A 21,841-nucleotide genomic window follows, 5' to 3' on the forward strand; every position below is an offset into this window, starting at 1 on the left:
TCAATTCCTCAAATATTAAAATTCAAGTAGAAAAAACGATCGGCAACTGTAGATTTAGATGCAGCTGCTACAGTTGCGTTGTACATGCTCGAGCAATCATCAGCTACAAATTCGCTGACCCACACTGAGAATTTCCTTATTGTTATGTTACATAATTGTCCATTTGAGTAATAAATCAAACTTATGTCATTTTAAGTAATTTAAGGAACTTTTAAGCCTTGGAGGGTAAATATACTTTTTTTAACCGGAAGAGTTTAGTTGTTGAACTTATTTTTTTGGCAAACCGATATGTGAATTTTATAATTGTGTCAAAATAGCCTTTATTGTCAACTCAATTAAGAATTTCAAAAAAAAAAATTTGTCATATGGTGACCAATTACACATAGCTATTTTCAACTGATCAAATACAATACAATCAATTTGAATCAATTAGAGTCAAATATTAGGAGTTATTTACACATACACCCTCTGAAGTTTATCGTATTTTCACATATACCCTCTAGAATTTCAAAAATTACACATACATTTTTTGATATTTCAAAACTGTTGCACATAACTCTGTGAGATTAAAAATGATTAGAATGTATGCAAAAAGGCATGCTAAGAAGATGAAATGACCTAATAAGATTACTCAAAGTGTAAGGTCCAACCTTCATACAAATATATTTTCTTTATTTATTTATTGTTTTATGTTGCAGAGGGTTATATGCAACAGTTTTAAAACCTTAAGGGGTATATGTGTAATTTTTGAAACTCTAAGGGGTATATGTAAAAATACGATAAATTTTAGAGGGTGTAAGTGTAAATAACTTCAAATATTAGAGTAAGATAGCTAAAAGTTCTACCAAAGCAGTTTGGAGCTTTCAAGTTGGGAATGATTGAGAATTTTAAATTGGTTCCATAAAGTATCAATTAGATGAAAATAACATTGTATAAGTACTGATCATGTGTGCACCACATTATCATTTTTTGACTGAATTATTGATTGTGACGGCAATGGTTATATTGCACACAAAAAATAAAGTTTAGGGATCGATTTGGCAAAATAAGAAAAAAATTAGAGACCAAATGGGATCAAGGGTCAAAATTCTAGAACCATTACTAATTTTTTCTTTAATTTTATTTTAAATGATAAATATACCCTTATGTAAATTCCCATAAAGGGTTCAGTATACTTCTAAAAAGAACCAATTTTTTTAGACATCCAAATTGTACATCCCCTCTAAACCTAAATTGCATAAACACGTACATCTCTCTCACTTCCTAAACCCTAATTCACATAAACGTTACCCACATTATGGTTTTCTTTGTCAATATGGAGGAAGAAATCATCATCTATGACGATTCTGAAGGAGAAATGGTAAAGCCTTTTCTTTATTTTTGCATTAATAGTTTGATTTTTGGCTTTCAAAATGTCATGCCTCAAACTTGGGCCTAAAAGTTTTTAGGCATTTTTTCGAATTTAGGGAGTGATTTAAAAATAAAGTAAAATAAGATTGCTAAATACTTTAGGGGCTTTTTAACACTCTACTCACTTGAATTTTGACCCGTTTTTCACTTTACTGATTTATTTACCTCAATTTGCACCTTAATTTTAAAAAAATATTTCAATATCAGACCTCGGGTACATTTCGTCCAATTTTTTATTTATCAAGAATTAGCATTTTACCCCTTTTTTAAAGGGCATTTTAGTCGTTTTGGGTCCTCATCAGATTTTGTTGGTTCCCAAGTGACCTATCTTTCTTTTTCTTTCCTTATTTATTTCTTTCTCCGATCTGCAACTCGATCCATACTTAGAGCCCAAAGGAAGGCTGGCGCGCAACCTTGCCAGCCTTCAAATCGGAGAAAGTATTGCACCTCCGATCTAGAGGCCACCAAGGTCACTAGCATCTCTTTGGGCTTCGACTGGGGAGTTGTAGAGAGAGAAATAGAAGAAAGAAGAAAAACTTAACATCAAGACGGCAAATTAACCAGTGCCAAGCTCTAGGAATAAGAAGAAAAGACATTGCCGAGTACTCCGCAGTCGCTACCAAGCACTCAGCTCGGAAAATCCATGAAACAAAAATGCGGCTATCCACCCTAGAGGACTATATATATATATCTTTCTCTTTCTCTCTCTCTCTTTGGCTGTAATTACTCAATTCAATTTGTTGTGAGAGTCGACGACCTAACTCCCAAGCTAAGCTGGGTATATATGTATGTCTCTTGTTAGCTTACACATATTATGTATATCTACATATATATATATATATATCTCTTTGGCTGTAATTACTCAATTCAATTTGTTGTGAGAGTCGACGACCTAATTAACTCCCAAGCTAAGCTGGGTATATATGTATGTCTCTTGTTAGCTTACACATATTCTGTATATCTCTTGTTAGCTTACACATCTTATTTCCTTTGTTGCTGTAAATATCCCCAATTACACATGTATTTTACTTTGGTCGTAATTACTCAATTCAATTTGTTGTAAGAGTCGACGACCCAACTCCCAAGCTAAGCTGGGTATATATGTATGTCTCTTGTTAGCTTACACATCTTATTTCCTTTGTTGTTGTAAATATCCCCAATTAAACATGTATTTTAAAGGAAAATTTGAAAAATACAATTTGTTTCATTTAAAGACTTTTAACCCTTTTTCTATAATTTAGAAATCTAACATTAGTACTCGAGTCACCGTGATGATATACCATCTTTGCCACTTTGGAAGTCCATATAATTGCAATTGTTTCATGAAACCTGTGGATGTTGAAAGCGAAAGTTATAAAAATAAGGGCTAATTACAAAGTTACCCTCTCAGGTTTAGTGTCATTTTCAATTCCCCCATAAGGTTTCAATTTTTCAATGTGATGCATATAGTTTTCAATTTAAGTCAATATGCAAACATAAAAACTAAAAAAAACAGAAAAAAAATAAAAAAAATAAAAATATAAAATGACTCAATTAGCCCCACCACCCCTCACGTAGCCCCGTCGCATCCCCCTCCCCACCACCGTCGCCGACTCCCCCTCCCCTGGCAGCAACCCTTCTCTCCCTCTGCACCAACTTTCTTCTCTCTCTTTGGCTCCCCTGGCATCAACCCACCACCATCCTCTCCTTTAAAGACTAGTCACAGGCCATTCTGCCAACTTTGGGTTCAAATCGGATCAACAAACACCAAGCAATCAACGTTACACACCATCACATACATTTTTCTATCTTTGGATTCTCCCCCACAAAAAAGATCCTTCACTCTTTTTTTTCCTTCTCACCTATTTTTTTACGAGTAATCCAGGGAGTACACAAACCACACCATAATTACCCATTTGTTCATTGGCGGAAATACACAACAACAAACACGCCACACACAAAAATAAATTAAATATGAAGAAGATTAATTCATAAGCCTGGATAATTAATTAAAGGAGAGAGAGAGAGAGAGAGAGAGAGAGAGAGAGGGGAGAGAAGGGTCGCTGCCAGAAGAAGGGGGGAGTCGGCAGCTGTGGTAGGGAAGGGGATGCGATGGGGCTGGGTGGGGCTAATTGAGTCATTTTATTTATTTATTTTTTTTTTGTTTTTTTAGTTTTTCTGTTTGCACATTGAGTTAAATTGAAAACTATATGTATTACATTGAAAAAATTGAAACCTTATGGGGAGAATTGAAAATGACACTAAACCTGGGAGGGTAACTTTGTAATTAGCTCTAAAAATAATCTTTCCTTAATTGAGATGTTATAATGACCCTTTAAACTTGCATATATGCTACATATTTAACCACTAATTTGTTCTTAATTAAATTTAATTAACGAAGACATTGTTACATTTTTGAATGTACATGCATGTCCTTAATTTGCAGGATCACACAACCCGTGATTTTGATGGGGTGGTCCGGGTGGATATAGAAAAGGCCCATGGGAAAAACCTCATCGATCTATATATGAAATTAAATAGTAATATATATATGTTATATATGAGCCTTGCTAGTTCAAAATAATGTTTACTACATCAAGCTAGCTAGCTCAATGGTTTGTATTTTAATTAATAGTACGTAGCAATTACTAGCAATCAACACCTTGTAATTAAGTTGTATAATTAATTACAATATCATATATATCCTAGACTTTTTGAATATTAATGTAGCAAATTAAACTAGTAATAACATATATATGTCTAGCTAGCTCTCTCTCTTCATAAGAATACAATTCAAGCTAGTAATACTGATAGAATTTATAAGAATACAAGTATATCTGAGTATATGTATATTACTAATACTACAACAATATAAGGCAAACTACCTATTATATGACTTTCTGTTTTTGATGCCATTGAAAAATAAGGTTCTAGTACTGGAGGTTCTACTAGATCATAAGGTTCCACTGGAGGTTTTACTTGATAATGAGGTTGCATTGGAGGTTCTACTGGATAATAAGGTTGCATTGGAGGCTGTACTGGATAAGAAGGTTCCATCACTGGATAATAAGGATGCATTGGAGGCTGTACTGGATAAGAAGGTTCCACCACTGGATAATAAGCTTCAATAGCAATGCCACAAAGTCCCTCCTTGGCAGGAATATCTCTTTGCATCTTTATATATCCACTCTCCCCCCATTCTGTGCCCCAAGAATTCTTGGCTAGCCAATACTTAGTCCCATCACTACTAGTCCCGTATCCAACTATAGTAACAGAATGGTCTAAGGTTGTTGTACCACATGTGCCGGTGAACACGCCACTCCAATAAAACTGGAACTCATAACTACTTGAATCAATGTCAACAGCAACTGGCTGGTTGGCAACGGCCTGCAATAGAGCACTTTCGTCGTTTGTAGGCACCTTCTCGTACCCGGATATGGAGACTACTTGGGATGCAGGCCCGGCCGCCTTTCGAGTCTTCTGAGTCTTGCAACTTCCATGTACACCTTGGTAGGGGTAATTAGCTTCAGTTGAAAGGCCCTTGTTGTGTTTGACGAATTCGAAGGCACTATGCACAAAACCTTCTTTACAGCCACTTGAACCTGCAGTGTCACAATCAACAAGCTCTTGCTCTGATAGAGGAATCAAGTTTCCAGTTTTGATCTGGTTAACCCCTTCTACAGCTGCCACTGCTGCGAACGCCCAGCAAGACCCTATAATAATGAAACATGAACACAAGTCAGTATCATCGATCCAACAATAGCATGTTATGTTATCAAAGTTTGCACGTTATTAATAATTCTTGATTAATACTTACCACATCCTCCTTGGTTCTTGATTGGGGTCACAGCGCCCTTTTCTCTCCAATCCAGAGAAGGTGGCACATCGGTGACATTGCGATATCTAAAGCTTGTTGTAACTTTCATGGAGTTGGACATCATCACTTTGGTGGAATCTTGCTTCTTCTTGTAGCCGGTGCGCCTTGCCCTAAACTCCTCATTGGTTAGGTCTGCAAATTCATTGATGCTCAGTGTGTACTTTTGGTCATTCTTTTTGTTGAAAGCTTCAATGAATTTCACATTCTCTTTGAATATCATGTGGCGTTTCTGTTTCTCTTCTGCATCTTTATAAACGCGTCCAAATCGAGCCATCCAGTGCTCATGCCTCTTCAACATGACTAATTTCTCATCATCAAGTTGGCGACAAAGTGCTTGGGAAGAGGCCAAAATAAAAAGAATGAAGGCCAAGCAGAGGTATTGGCGTAATTGGTTTGTGTGAGCCATGTGTGTTCGTATGAATATAAATATATGGTATCTTTGTACGGTAAAAATATTTATCTTTGGGTGGGCATGAGATTTTATAGACAAAAACTTGTTATAAGGTTGTGTATACCTTTCCTGATAGTGATAGGATATGGAAACCCCAAAATGTTTGGAATACAGTATTCACTGGGATTCAAAGTATATTGTTAAGTCGGTTACTGCAAGTACTTGCCAGCTCCTACAGTACTCCTAATTAAGTCCTAACTAAAGGCGGAACAAAGTTTAAATTAAATAGAAAGTCAGCTCTCCGAATTAAATTTGGTGTAGTACATGGTTATTATTAATCCGTCTGCCAACTTGAACAGAATTGCTGATTTGTGCTTAATTGAAAAACATTTTAAAGTGCATAGTATGATTAGCAAAATTAAAACTATATATATATATATATATCTTAAGTAGAAAATAGTATGAACTTTTGGGACCAAAAACATAATGATGGGGTAATGATCATTATCACTCCAAGAGGCCAAGAGAAGATGAGGCCAATTCTCTCGACAACTTTAAACAAAAAAACAAACTTTAAAAATCTCAACTGATATGCTAATTTTATATTTATTTATTTTTTAACTCATTTTATACTTTAATTTTAAAAACTGACATGTCATGTATCACATTAATTGGTGACTAAACTTGCTGAAATAATTTGGTGTTGGGCGACGTTTGAAAAAAAAAAAAAAAGAACAAAATTGTGCGAATTGCACAATAACCCATCACTACCAATCTCTTTACGTGGAAGAGGTTGACGTCGGTGAGCCTGAACCGACAATCATATCTGCAGTGCCGCAGTGGTCAAATATATTACTACACCACTTGAAATGTTGAATGTAACATGTCCAAGCAAAAATACTAGTATAATTCAAACGCTATCACCCTTAGTGAAAAATGCAAATCAATGTTTGAGCTCAAGCAAATACATGCTTTGCTCATCACTGTTGGCCTCTCCCAACAACACTCCTTCACTTCCAAACTCCTCTCTTTCTCTGCGCTATTGGATTCGAGTAACACCGATTACTCGTATCGGGTTTTGTCACAACTCTCCGACCCAACTATCTTTGATTGGAACACAGTCATTAAAGGCTTCTCCAAGAGCAAAAACCCGAACCGTTCGGTTTCGGTCTTTGTGAAAATGTTGCGTGATGGGGTCTCGCCGGACCACTTGACGTGCCCTTTTCTCGCAAAGGCGTCCGCGCGTTTGTTGAAGCGAGAACTTGGTGTGGCTGTGCATGCCCACATTGCTAAAAATAGGTTTGAGTCTGATAGGTTTGTGAGTAATTCTTTAATTCATATGTATGCTACACGTGGGGATATCGTGTATGCACGTAAGGTGTTTGATGGAATTCTTGTGAGAAACTGTAATAGCCCCAAAAAAAAAAATTATATATATATATAAATGAATAATAATTATAATAATAAAATATTAGTAAGTTAAATAGGATAAAAATATATATAAGTCTTAATATTATATTGGATAGGCCTATTTGATGGACTAGTAGATAGTTATTAACCACTTTCTTATACCCTCCTCCGCCCAAATCAATCAATGGATAAAAGCCCATATATATATATATATATATATAGCACTACTGTAAGGGACTACTGTAAGAATTAATGCCAGGGGTAAGAATTTGTGGAAGAGAGTCACCTATCCAATAGTAGAGGTAATGATTACCTAGGGTATTTTGCAAAGATAAAAACTATGGGGTGAGGGTGGTGTACGTGCAGAAAAAATAGTAGAAGAAAAGTGAAGGGAGAGTAAGAGAGAAGAGGGAGGAGAATGAGTAGAAAGCTAACAGTGCTCTATCTTGTTGACTGTAGGTACTGCTTTTTAACTTCAAGTTTGTTTCTTGTCTTTTCTTTTATCTGTTAGATATATAGTTACACTTCACTCAAGCCAACCATTGAAGCATGTCATTTTCTTTCACTTTATACACTTCAATAACTATTATACACTAGTACATAATCTGCTTATAGTTGAGTCTCCTTTATAGTAAGGCAAGAAGCTAGGTGACTCACAGCTGCATGTCGATCTACACTATTGATTGCAAACACTGGGGCTGCCACATATATATATATATATATATACACACACACATACTAGGGCCCTTTAGATATACTTCCATTTTCAATACCTCGTTTTAAAATAGGCCCATTAGGTAAACAAATGTGTGTGAGAGGTTTTTTTTTTCACGTCAGATAATGGTTTAGGCCTGAATTTGTGAATATTTACAAAAGATACTATTGTTCTAATTTGAGCAATAAATTAAAAATCCATGATTTGAGGCATTAATTTATTAATTCTAATTTTGAATGTTTTTATTGATAAAATTTCATAATTTATGCATATAATTAAAAAAAAAATGGTTACCAATTATGAACATCAAGATATAAACACTCAAATACCAAAAAAAAAAAAATTAAACACCCAATATACATATAATATACCTATGCTATAGATTAAAAAAAATGAACACAGTAAGCCTTTACTTTGGATAAATAAAAAAGAGAAAATCTAATAAAAATATAACAAATCCAATACATTACAAACATATCACTAAGTAATTAGTACCACATAGAGCTTCTATGAGGTTCAACGTGTTCACCATCTTCGATCAGTATCCTCATGTGCAGAGTAAGTGTACTGCGAAACATAATCACCCCATGATACTTCTCCAAAATAATTTTTCCTAATAATAAAAAGACATACACAATAACTATATAATTGTATAATTGTTTAATCTTTCATGGACTAATTGTATAATTTGTATTACATAATTTACATGAATATTAAGAGGGTATAATTTGCATAATTTGTCCATATTCTATAACTTGCATAATTTGCAAAGACATACTGTCACATACATAATTAATAACAAATGATGTTTAATTGTTCATGGTGACATACTAAATTTTCTTTAATTTGTATAATTTGTCTATATCAAGAATTTCAAATTAATTCATAAATAACTTCATACTCTATGATTTATCCATACTCTATGTATAATTTGTCTATAACAAGATATAAGTTGATTTATATATTGATCTTATGTTTCCCAAAACGTCATATAACTCCATAGTCCATACTCTATGATTTATCCATATTCCATAAATTAATTCCATATAAGAATTTCAAATTCACAAATTTCAAACCCTAAAATTTCAATTTCACAAATTCTGCAAATTGGAAAACCAAACATTAGGAGAATGAAAGCCCATGATGAGGAGAGGGAAACCCACCAAAATTTTTGGTGATCGGAGGCTGGAGGTGGCTGGAATAGGCGAGACAAGCCGGCGGCAGAGTTGGTGTTCTCGAGCAGATCTGCACGCAGGGGGAGGATGGCCGGCTTCGAGGTAGCTTGGGGGAGGATGGCTAGCAGCTGGGGGTCATGCCGGTGGTCTTAGGCTGCCAAGATTTGGCTAGAGATTGTGCTCTGGTCAAGCGCCAGGGAGGGGGGCAGAAAGAAATCACAAGGGAGAGAGAAAATCCCTTTTAAAAGTCGAAATTTTCACCAAAATTTTTGAAATTTCCCAAAACATTGCTCGAGATCAATGTAACTTGATCTCGAAATTTTTGAAATATTGAAAAAAAAAAAAAAGTTTAGTGTTAAAATTTCTATACCCCGAAAAAATGAAATTTCGCCGAAAATTTCAAAATTTTACTCCTCGGATGTCAATAAAATGAAAACAGAAAAAAAAAAAAAAGTAAATAATTGTAGTTAGAAATTAGTGAGGGGATTGCGGGTGAGTTATGGTGATACCAACTATGATAAGAATTTACTTGTTAAAATATAATTAATTCGGTGAAATGACATCTTTTTATATATATATATATATAATTACTCTGGTGAATATATATATATAATTCTTGAAGATTACCTAATTTATTTATTGAATTAGTTCTTTTATTAATATTATTTGAATTAGTTGAACTCAATAAATTATGGTATAACAGATGTATATATTTATAAAAATGCTCTAAAACTAACTGGTTAGTAAGTTAATACAAAGATAACCACCTTATTGAGCCCACTGTACAATGTAATCTCAAAATCCGAACCGTTTATTTTTTAGGCCCTACTTCAAAGATCATTCTTGTAAAAGATCTCCAAAATCTGAAGTCATTTAGCTATTTGATTATAATAACAACTATTCAGGTGAAGTATATTCACACGCTGTGATAGCGAAACTTTTTATTTTATTTTTATTTCCTGTCACCACAATATGTTATTGAATTAGTTGAATTCTCATATGTTGATTGGAATAAAATTTATACGTAATGGATATACACATTTATTGAGTCTATCTTTTTTTTTTTTTTTTTTTGTTAAATAAATGAATTTATAAAAGCCCAAAGGAAACAAGAGAGAAAACCCCCATCACAAAGAGAAACAAGAAAACAGTAATGCTACATTTATCACATTTTTATACCACAATTTCATACTATTTTACATGACATTCATACATTGGACACTAAAAATTAAAAAAAAAAACCTAAAAAAAAAAAAAAAAAAACCCTTCTAGTGAAGTAATGACACATCAAATGAGATACAAATATGAAAAAAAAATGTGAAACAATTAGCATTATTGAAGAACCAACTAAGAACCTCCAACAGCAGAACAAAGAACAACACAACAAGAAATACAATCAACACAGCAACCAAAGCTATGAAGACCAAACTAAGAACCTCCAAAAGCAGAACAAATAAAACCACCAATCAAGGGAGCCAAACCTCTGTATTATATCTCTCTTATTAAAAGTTAGGTCATCACACAGAATAAGATGGATAAATATTATTTATTTATTTATTTCTGTGCATGGCTCATGGCTGGCTCAGGCTGAGTGCTCATATAAATTAATGGAATAAGTGTAAAGTGCTCTCAGTCCCCACAATATGTTTGATTCTTTGATTCTTTTTGTTTGATTCGTTGTGGCAATTTACCTGTACTAGTGTAATTACTGTTTGTCACCTAAAAAGCAAATCTCAATCTATCTAGCAATAAAAGGGTTTGAGGTTTTATTTGATTCTTTTGAGATTTCGTTTAGTTATCTTTAAATCTTAAATCATAATACATTTGTATATAAAAAATAATTAAAAATATTCTAAATGGCATAAATCCTAATATCTTATACCATATCTTAAAGAATATAGAGTATATAAGATTTAATGTAATATTAGGGTATATAAAGTATAGGGTTTAGTGTATAGATTATAGAGTATAAAAAATATAGTAATTTTATTTAACAGTATTTGTTTCCAGCGCGCATTATATTCATCACATATCACATGAAACCTAGCTACCATATAATTTGGTTTCTTCAATATTTTTTATCAATGTAGTAGATAATATGTTAAATAAATATATGGTAAAGTTTTATTCAAAAATTTCGTATTTTGATAATAATTTCCGTCGTTTCCGTCTAATTTTTGTCGAAATTTTCATCGAAATTTCTTCGAAACCCGAAATTTTATTCTTTGGGTATAACGGATGTATACATATATATATAATATATAATATATTGTGTTCATCTCTATCGCTATATGCTTTAGCATCATTTCAATTTTCATGGATGAATGAAATAAATAAACAGGTGAAGTATATTCACACGTTGTGATAGCGAAACTTTTTATTTTATTTTTATTTCATGTCCCCACAATATGTTATTGACTTAGTTGAATTCTCATATGTTGATTGGAATAAAATTTATATGTAATGGATATACACATTTATTGAGTCTATCTTTTTTTTTTTTTTGTTAAATATGAATTTATAAAAGCCCAAAGGAAACAAGAGAGAAAACCCCCATTACAAAGAGAAACAAGAAAAACCCAAACAAAGAACAACACAACAAGAAAAACAATCAACACAGCAACCAAAGCTATGAAGACCCAACTAAGAACCTCCAAAAGTAGAACAAATAAAACCATCGAGCCAAACCTCTGTATTATATCTCTCTTATTAAAAGTTAGGTCATCACACAGAAATAAGTTGGATAAATATTATTTATTTATCTATTTCTGTGCATGGCTGGCTCAGGCTGAGTGCTCATATAAATTAATGGAATAAGTGTAAAGTGCTCCCAGTCCCCACAATATGTTTGATTCTTTGATTCTTTTTGTTTGATTCTTTGATTCTTTGATTCTTTTTGTTTTATTAACCAGTACTAGTGTAATTACTGTTTGTCACCTAAAAAGCAAATCTCAATCGATCTAGCAATAAACTCATGCTCTGAACTCTGAAATCTCATTCTCATAATTCCATTTGCAACCGAAGATCGAAAATCATGGCTTTGGAGGTGGTTGGAGGAGCTTTTCTCTCTGCTTTCTTTGAGGCGGTATTTGACAAGATGTCTTCTCTGGAGGTCCGGGACTTCATCAGAGGGAAGAATCTGGAGGGTGGATTACGCAAGTTGAGGACTGCTTTGTTGTCTGCGAATGCTCTTGTGGATGATGCTGAGGAGAAGCAATTAAGTAACGATTTTGTGAAGCAGTGGCTCTTTGATCTTAAAGAGGCCGTCTATGATGCTGAGGACCTGGTTGCTGACATCAAGGCAGAAGCACTCAGACGCAAGCTGCAGAAAGCTGATCATCATGATCTACCTGGATGTGCTGACACAATAACTAGTAAGGCTCAGCAACTCATCTCTGCTTGCTTTCATCCTTTTGACAGATCAGTAGACCCCAAATTAAATGAAATTATTGAGAGACTAGACTCCCTTGCAAACCAAAAAGGTCACCTCAATTTGAAAGAAGGTGCTAAACATGCAAGACTTTCTACTACTTCTCTGGTGGATGACTCTGGCGTGTATGGAAGGGATGAGGATACCAAGACCCTTATTGAATTATTATGTACGGACGATGCCACTCCCGATAAAATAGGCGTTATTTCCATTGTGGGCATGGGTGGCCTCGGAAAGACCACCCTTGCTCAGCTTTTGTACAATGATGACAGAGTGAAGCGACTTTTTGACTTCCACGCATGGATTTGTGTTTCGGAAGAATTTGACGTTCTTAGAATAACACAGACAATTTATAAGTATGTCACTTTGAAAAGTTCTAAGGATAAAGACCTAAATGAACTTCAAGTTAGCCTCAAGGAGGCTTTGACGGGGAAGAAATTTTTCTTTGTTCTTGATGATGTTTGGGACGAGAAATGTGATCTGTTTTCTCGCTGGGAAGACTTAAGGCTTCCCTTTGCATCTGCAGCGAATGGAAGTAAGATCATCGTCACAACACGCGATGAAGATGTTGCTTCTAAAATGGGTACTTTTCCAACTCACCAATTAGAGAAAATATCTGAGGAGCATTCGTGGCAGATATTTGCAAAGCATGCCTTCAACAATACAACTAGTAGTGCACATCCAAATCTTGTAGTGATCGGAAGACAAATTGTTCGAAAGTGTAATGGTCTTCCTTTAGCTGCAAAATCACTTGGGGGCCTCTTACGTTCTAAATTAGATGTGAAGGAATGGGAAGAAGTATTTAAGAGTGAGATATGGGGATTGCCAGATAACAAGAATGACATTCTACCGGCTCTACTGTTGAGCTACCATTATTTGCCTCTACATCTCAAGCGTTGTTTTGCTTATTGTTCAATGTTTCCCAAGGATTTTGAGTTTAAAAAATCAAAATTGATTTTATTGTGGATGGCCGAAGATCTTTTACAACCCACAAACGAGAAAATGATAGAAGAAGTTGGAGAGTACTACTTCAATGAGCTGACCTCAAGGTCATTTTTCCAACATTCATCAAGGGATGATGACCATTTCACCATGCATGACCTTATCAATGATGTAGCAACATTTGTATCTGAAAAAATTTGCGTTAGGTTGGAGAACAAAGACTCAATCAACATTGGGAGCAAAACTCGCCATGTTTCGTATGTAAAGACACATTTTCACAGCTTTGAGAAATTTGAGGCTTTGCATGAAGCTAAGCATTTGCGCACCTTCCTACCATTATCATTACCAAGAATCTTTAGCAACATCAATGGTAATGTTGATCTACTGCTCAAGCTACAATGTTTAAGAGTGCTTAATTTATCTGAGTATGATATTAGGGAGCTGCCAAATTCGATTAGCAAGTTAAAACTTCTCCGGCACTTGGACCTGTCTGGGAGTCTAATCAAAAAGTTACCTAACACATTGTGTAGTCTGTACAATTTACAAGTATTATTGTTGAAAAGTTGTAGAGAGCTTACTCAGTTGCCACCCGACTTGAGAAGACTAATCAACTTGCGCCATCTTGATATCAGACATACAAGGATAGAAAAGATGCCCCCACATATGGGCAAATTGAAAGATCTACAAACTCTGAGAGGGAAGTTTGTCTTAGACAAACACAGTGGAGATAATATTGTAGAGTTGAAGGAAGTTCAGTATTTGCGGGGAAAGTTTTGTATTTCAGGGCTTGATAATGTTGTTCGTGTGGAGGATGCTTTGGAGGCCAATTTGAGGGAGAAGAAGTATCTCAAGGAACTGGTTTTGGAATGGGGAGATCTTAGTGACGATGCACAAAGAGATAGGGAAAGAGAAGTGCAGGTGCTCGACAACCTCCAACCTCATACAAACCTAAAAGCACTCGAGATTATTTCTTATGGGAGTACGAGATTTCCAAGTTGGGTAGGAGATGAATCTTTCTCAAATCTAGTGTCTGTTCGACTTAAGAGGTGTGGATATTTACCATCATTGGGGCAGCTACCCTTGCTTGAAAAGCTAGAAATTGATGGGTTAAAAGAAGTGGTGTCAATAGGGCCAGAGTTTTATGGTGACAGCTGTGCAATTAAGCCATTTACATCTCTACAAGTCTTGAAATTCCAAAACATGCAGAATTTGCAAGAGTGGTGTCACCGTGGAGGTTTTCCTAATCTTTGTCAGCTTCGTCTGGAGGATTGTCCCAAGCTAAGCGGGAGATTCCCGTTAGACTACTTCCCAAAGCTTGAAAAGCTCAGAATCAGGAACGCTAATGTAGAAGCCCTTACTACTTCCCAATGCCCTAAACTCCTCCTATCCCTCACTGAATTGTACATAGAGGAATGCCCAAATTTGGTGTGTTTTCCCGATGGAGGGCTACAAGCGCCCAACTTGACCAAGATGGAGATCCGCTTCTGTAAGAAACTGAGGTCACTGCCAGAAGAGATGCACACCCTTCTCCCATCTCTTGAGACTATATTGATACTACATTGTCCAGAATTGGAATCATTTCCGGAAGGGGGATTGCCACCAAAATTAGAATCACTTCGTATCTATGATTGCAAAAAAGTGATTGCAAAGCGTATGCAGTGGGGTCTACAAAGACTCACCTCTCTCAAGTATTTCAGTGTCGGCTTCGAAGGATGTGAAGAAGTAGATTCGTTTCCGGAGGAGGGGCTGCTGCCCACCACTCTCACTTCTCTCCGCATCTACCATTGTTTGAATCTTAAGACCGTGAACGGCAAGGAGTTGAGACACCTTACCTCTCTTGAAACATTGTATATTTGGAGTTGCCCTGAGCTCCAGTGCTTGCCAGATGAAGGGCTACCCACTTCTCTTTCTAATCTACGAATAATCAAATGTCCTAAGCTCCAGTGCTTGCCAGATGCAGGGCTACCCACTTCTCTTTCTCATCTAGGAATCTCGGATTGTCCTTTGCTAAAACAACGGTGCCAGAGAGAGACAGGGGAAGATTGGCCCAAGATTGCTCACATCCCCAACATAGAAATCGATTTCGAACAAATATGATCGATGTGCGACGTCCATGATTGGGTCCCACTTTAATTATTCCATCTCAGTCAGGTACTAATTCTGCAGTCTATGCTTGTAAATTTCATTTTTCAGCAGCGAATCTAAAAGCTCTTACAATAGAGTTAAATTGCAGGAATGCAGGTAATGACAGTTATTCTCTTAGGTCATATGTACAATAGAGCCCTTAAATGTAACAAATTCTATGTTAAATTCAATCAATATTCAGTGACTACTGCCTAGGAAAACTGCATAAATATCATGTTCCACTGCCTTTTCTATTAATTGTCCAATTAAAGTTTTCCATTATATATTGAAAAAGTTGACAAATTAAGCTCTACTCAAGTTCCACTCAGGACCCTGTTGTGATGCAGGATGCTTGAAACTCACTCTGCATGCACACCCATCCACATATTAGGAAATCCACAGTTAGAAACCAGCATGAATGAGCTAACCATATTTCTCACAATAAGTTCCTTAAAATTCAGAAACTAAGTAGATCCAATAACTGCATAGACTCCTCTAGTTTAAGGTTTGTTCAACTTCCAATGCAAGTCTTAATTGCATTTTAGATTACTGTGACTTAAGGTTATTCAACATAAGATAAGTTATGTGCAAGATTCAAACTCAGGTTTAGAAGGATTGCTAGAATATAAGAAGATATGAATTCAAGAAACACTTACTTGGTAGGCTAAGCAGATTAAGAAAAAAGTGAAGATTGAACCTCTTAAGAGATAAAGATAGAGATTGGATTCACACCTTCGCAGAAAGTTAGAGACCAGAAATTTTTTTGATAACAATTTGCATTCATTAATTCATAACTTGCGTTCAGGCAATTACATATAAAGAAACCTTTGGAATTCCTAATAAATACCTGGTGCATGTAAAGCCTAATACATGTTTGTAGAAAAGTTTGGAAACTCACGAATGTATTACAACTGAGGTGATGCTTGTAATTAAGAAATCTAAAAGTCTCTAGTGGCTTGGGCTGCTGGAAACTGTAGAAGAAATAATGATGTGAACTTAGTCCAACCTCAAAGATAGAGTAGGATTACGTGACCTCTTTTTCCATCTCTTTCGCTCATAAACCCTAAAGGGTTTGGCAGTGATGTCCTCGTCATGTTGCAGTCCTAGTTAAGATTTCTGGTTGGGAATCTTCTGTATTTGACACAAACATATGCCCACATAAAAATTTAAAGGCACATTGCTACAATGAGAAGAGGAAATCTTTAGATTCTTAACTGACATATATAGTACATTATATTGCACAGCATGCTCTGGTTGGACAAAATCTGATCATAATTAAGAAGAAATCAAGTGCAGTTTGAAAGATCAATCAATACCGGCTGGTACTGAACTTGGCTGTTTACATTTCTAAAGGTCAGTCACCAAGTCTCATATGTTTTGTATGATTTTTTGATAAAATATGTCTGATATCATTTCATCAATGAAGAAATGTATTGATTGTACAGTTGATGAGTATCTAATGTTTTTCTGTCAACCACAGGCTGGTGCATCATCTTGTTTTTAATACACAATGCCCGGGGTTTTTTTCTTGGTTAATGCTCAGATACCTCTGGATCCCTTCTTTTTATACGAGTAAGTCTTCCATCGTGGATACAAAAGAGTTTTCTATTGTGTTTGAGATTACATTGAATTTCCTGTTGCAATCCACAACTAAAGAGTTTTGTTTTGATGTGAGTGAATAAAACACAAGAAATTAAGTATACTTAATATTTTCTAGTCAATGCATGCCTTTTATATTTTGTCACCAAGGTACCATAGTAATTGTGTTCCTGCTAGATAATTAGTCCATGAGTTGATCATATTGTTGGCACCCAACGATTGATATACTGCACTGCAAAGCTTGAACTTTTCCTCTGAAGCAGCCTGCAATGACATAAATTACACTTTAAGCAAAATTAGATTGCCATCCTTGATAAAATCCGTACATATTATATGCTTCTTGTTCAAAGAATATTGGGTTTAAACTGGAGCTTTAGTAGCTAACAAATATGAAAATTAAGGCCAATTATATTTTAAATGCTTCTTTGTCAATATGAATAGGTTTAATGTCTATGAACGCTGACAAATCTACCCATCAATTTTGTTACATATTGATTATTCAAGATATAAATTAATAGATTATCCAATTCTCTTTCGGATACGTTTTCTGCAGTCCATTCTTCTATGTTTAATTTTAGTAGTGAATTACGAAGCGTTACTTCTTTGTCATGCTGAAACGTATTGAACAGATAAGATGCCCTGTTCCCTTAGCCTATTTCCTTTCAACTGCTTTATATGAAATTTATAATATACCTGCTATTGGTTGTCTACCTTGTATTAGTTTTCTATTTAGTCTAATTTGTGCATTGAATTTCTTTAAGGATTCTCTCTTCTTCTTAGTTATAACATAAGCTTTCACTTTCCTTTCTTTAGCATAGATCAATGAGATTTTGTGCTATGCTTCATTACCAAATTGCTTGATTATTTTGAGTCTTCTGAACAAACTCTTAGTATTTATAACAGACTGTTATAAAAATCATAAGATTGTGTCAGATAAACAGTAACTGCTGTTTAATTATAGTCTCCATGTTTTGATGTTAAGGTGGTTAGTGTTTAAGATTTGACCGAGTTTTTTAGACCAAGCTGATTAGTCATAGAATTTGATAAGTTTGTTCAATCACAATTTTGTATTCTGACTTGACAGCAATCAGTAATTGGCAAATCGAAAATGCTGATGGGTTCTACTCAGTAGGCTTCAATCCCAACAAGCCTTTCAGCTATCTTCAGGTTGTGTCTCATTCTCATTATGTGGTTTCCACTAGGCATATTTTCTCATGAAACCATTTCCATATCTTGTCAGACTTTGTTGAAACTCATTTTGATGGAAGCTTTTGTCAGTTTTTATCTGGAATCTTCTTAGAGAAATTATGTCTTGCGGTGTATTCTTTCAGTTATGCTATGTATCTGTTTACAAGCTCATTATTCACATGTCTTCAACTTTTATGTTTTCCCCCTTTTCTTTTTTAAGCTTCTCCATACTATAAATTTTGTGATTTCAGTAGGAATGGTAATCTTTTGAATACTGGCAAGGTAGTTGATTTTGGTACAGAGTAAGAAACGCATTTTAGTATTATTTTATTTTGTTGTTTAGTTGAAATGAAACAATAGTGGTCCTGTAATTTTCAATTTTGATTTTGTTTCTCTTGTTAAATTGTCTTTGAGTAGAGGGAGATTTGAATTTTTTATTAACAATTTTGCACAGTTCATCTTCTCAGTCATATTCAAGTCTTAAGAGACACTTGAATTAAGAATCACCTTATTTTCGTAAGTATATGATTAGGAGTGAAAAGTCATAATACAGAATACTAATAGGCATGTAACTTCCCAAAAGCTGTTTTTAGAGTGATATCCTTGTTAAAGCCCTAGTTAGTAAGTACATGTGTTATACGCATACGTATTTGAGAAATACTTTTGTTTTCCCTGCACTTCTTAATTATGTCAGTCAAATAGTAGTTGTTGTTTACCACTGACACCCCTCTTTTGAATCTTTAGACTTGCATACCTTTGAGCTATTAAAGGGGACAAATGGAATATTATTATCATTAAAAGATTGTACTATCCATAAGGATACCGAAATAGAAATTTGCTTCATGTTCTCATCTGTTTATTTCTATACAATAGTATATGAAAATGTTTGTGTGATGGGACCAAGGATCTTCTTAATATCATGCTAGGTTCTCTTATTTTTTGCAAGAATAAAAGTACATCTGTAAGGTGTTTGTCTGCACACTCACAACATGTGTCTTTACTTTTAATGCTTGTTTCTTCCTCCCACACACGCACGCACACACTTTAAAAATTGTTATATCTATCCTATGCTTCGTTCTTTCTTTGCACTAAGAGGAGTTGTGGCACATATGACAACACATTGGAAAAAATGTCTGTTGAATGTTTTCTACATGTCAAGATCTCAAAGCTCACTACAACTTTGATGAGGTTTTTCAAAAAACATTTTTTTTATAGTTCTAATTTTTTACATTTATGTGCTTGTGAGTTGTGACGGGATATGTCCAATGATTTATTGTTTTTACTTACACCTCTACCTTTGAATTCTTTCCAGATGCTTGAATTGACTAGGTTTCATGTTCTGTGTCATTCTTTAATTGGATGATACCACTTCTGGAATATTGGTTACAAGATTTTCCATCACTGACGGACAAGGTTGCTTCAACTTTCTTTTCTTCTGAACTTATGCATTGGTGACCATCAGATCTGCTGTTGACATTTATGAGGCTGCTGAACACAGTTTATCTCCTTAAAGTTTCAGGTGCTGAATTACTTTGTGGGACTGCACTGCCTGCCTTCCCACGAAGTTGTTTTCAATTTTCAAGATTCTCTCTTAGCATAATTGGCAGAGGAATGTTTCCCAGTGTAAAAATGGAAAGGTTTGCCAGGTAATGCTCAATTCACGCATCCCTGTATATTGGTCAACTAAGATGCATAAGGGGTTTTTAGTTATTGATTATAAGCATCAAAATGTCTTATTCCAAGCCTGGTTTGTCTTTGTATCAAAATATGTATTCATAGTATAATACTCTTTATAATCAAATTTTGACAGTTTTTTTACAATCAAAATTTTCACAGGTTTCTGTAGTTGATTTCTTCATCGTTGGTGAAGTTGGAGCATTTGAATGTATGCAGCAGTGATCAAACAACTGTAACTGCAGACGGCGCTACGTTGGGCATCAACTTCCATATCACCTGCAGCTATATTCTCTTTTTATATCCCCTATTTTTTATGCTAAGAAATTGAGGTCACTGCCAGAACAGATGCACACCCTTCTCGCATTTATTCGGTTTATGTCCATAAAAAGGTTGTCTAGAATTGGAATCATTTGCGGAAGTGGAATATCCGTCACTAGTCAGTCCAGCTTCAAAGAATGTGAAGAAGTAAGATTCATTTCTGGAGGAGGAGCTGCTGTCCACCATTCTCGCTCCTCTTCATCTCCAATCAGTTGAATCTTTAAGTACATGGAGTAAAAGGCGTTTCGACACCCAACTCTCTTGATTAATTTGAAATTTGGACATGCCTTGAACTGCAGTGCTGCTACCCACTTCTCTTGATTAGCCCAAGATTGCTCACATAATAATTGATGGGGAACCAATATGATGTGCAATGTCTTGATGGGTCCTAGTTGTAATTGTAAGTATCCAATTCTCTCTGAGTCCGCTCTTCTGAGTTTAATTTTAGTAATGAATTTTAAAGTGCTTACCTCTTTGTCTTGCTGAAACATATTGAACAGATATGAGTTTAATTTTAGTCGAATTTCAGCATTGAATCTATTTAAGGATTCTCTCTTCATATTAGTTAAACAATAGGCTCCCACCTTCCATTCTGTGGAGTAGCATATATGGCTCAACATATGAGATTAATTATAGTCTCCATGTTTGATGGTAAGGTGGTTGGTGTTTAGAATTGGACAGAGTTTTTTATACCAAGCTGATTAGTAGTAGAATTTGATAAGTTTGTTCAATCACAATTTCTACAGGTTTCTGTTGTCATTTCTTATCATTGTCAAGGTTAGAGCCTTCCAACTTGACAGCAGTCAGTAATTGAGAAATTGAAATTGCTTGTGGGTTCTACCCAGTAGGCTTCAACCTCAACAAGCCATTCAGGTTACCCTCTGGTTCTCTGTAGGTTGTGCCTCATCCTCCTTTTAGACTGCTATGTGAGTTTCCACCAGCCATCTTCTCATGAAACCATTTTCGTAACTTTGTCAGGCTTCGTTGCAACTCACTTTGATGGATGCTAGGCTTTGAGTCAAACACTCTTGAAGCTGCAACATAGCTCGAGTTAATGGAGGAAGTGAAATTGGACCTTGCTTGAGTTAATGTGTGAAATGTGGTCTTCAGGAACCGTCAATGCAATTTTGTCACACACACTCTTGCACATTTTGACACACGAGAGTGAGGTTTTTATTTTGAGTTAGAAGATGGTCATGTGTGGCTTATCAAACTCTATTGCTTATGACAATGTTGTTAACATTTTACTAGGTAGATTCTCCTGTCTAAACAACTAGACATGTGCTTCTAGACATTGTTGATATTCAAATCAATTTAATAAACCAACTTCCAGCAGCCGAGTCAAAAGAGCAATTCATAGTGTAAAAGTGCTTCAATTATTTACAATTTATTGCACCATCAGATGGACGCACAAACACACATGAGAAATAAGAGAGAGAGAGGGATGACAACCAAACATTAGCCCTGTGCTTTTTCATGCTTTGTGCGTAATGGGTATCTAATGAATTGATTAGTGGTGTTTTGAAGTGAAAATGACATCTCTGTTCTGTTTCACGCCTTCTACCAGACACTTCTATTGCTTATCATCTCTAATGTAAATTGTGGA

At 35.2% G+C, this 21,841-nt stretch overlaps 1 protein-coding gene and 2 pseudogenes across 5 annotated transcripts; 2 read left to right on the top strand and 1 right to left on the bottom strand.

Moving 5' to 3' along the window:
- Nucleotides 1-4,206: 4,206 nt before the first annotated feature.
- On the bottom strand, nt 4,207-5,672 carry LOC147299007 (senescence-specific cysteine protease SAG12 pseudogene; annotated as a pseudogene).
- Nucleotides 5,673-6,603: 931 nt separating this feature from the next.
- On the top strand, nt 6,604-7,540 carry LOC147299008 (pentatricopeptide repeat-containing protein At5g08305 pseudogene; annotated as a pseudogene).
- Nucleotides 7,541-11,930: 4,390 nt separating this feature from the next.
- LOC147299009 (putative disease resistance RPP13-like protein 1) lies at nt 11,931-21,570 on the top strand. Of its 5 annotated transcripts, none has more exons than XM_086242798.1 (9): nt 11,931-15,480; nt 16,698-16,806; nt 16,934-17,025; nt 18,137-18,254; nt 19,553-19,653; nt 19,754-19,886; nt 20,077-20,635; nt 20,982-21,130; nt 21,214-21,570. In XM_086242798.1, the coding sequence occupies exon 1, from the start codon at nt 11,992-11,994 to the stop codon at nt 15,424-15,426; it is 3,435 nt and encodes a 1,144-aa protein (XP_086098924.1). In that variant the 5' UTR covers nt 11,931-11,991; the 3' UTR covers nt 15,427-15,480; nt 16,698-16,806; nt 16,934-17,025; nt 18,137-18,254; nt 19,553-19,653; nt 19,754-19,886; nt 20,077-20,635; nt 20,982-21,130; nt 21,214-21,570. The 5 variants fall into 5 exon arrangements, with proteins under 5 accessions (XP_086098924.1, XP_086098923.1, XP_086098922.1 ...); XM_086242797.1 differs by having other exon boundaries at nt 18,137-18,219; XM_086242796.1 differs by having other exon boundaries at nt 18,137-19,653.
- The last annotated feature ends 271 nt before the right edge of the window (nt 21,571-21,841 follow it).

The sequence above is a fragment of the Dryas octopetala genome, chromosome 1 (genome assembly GCF_963921425.1).
Source record: "Dryas octopetala chromosome 1, drDryOcto1.1, whole genome shotgun sequence".
Taxonomy (NCBI): Eukaryota; Viridiplantae; Streptophyta; class Magnoliopsida; order Rosales; family Rosaceae; genus Dryas; species Dryas octopetala.

Bases quoted from the DNA above. Each gene is read 5' to 3' on its own strand.
- LOC147299009 (XM_086242796.1), top strand. From the start codon at position 11,992: ATGGCTTTGGAGGTGGTTGGAGGAGCTTTTCTCTCTGCTTTCTTTGAG.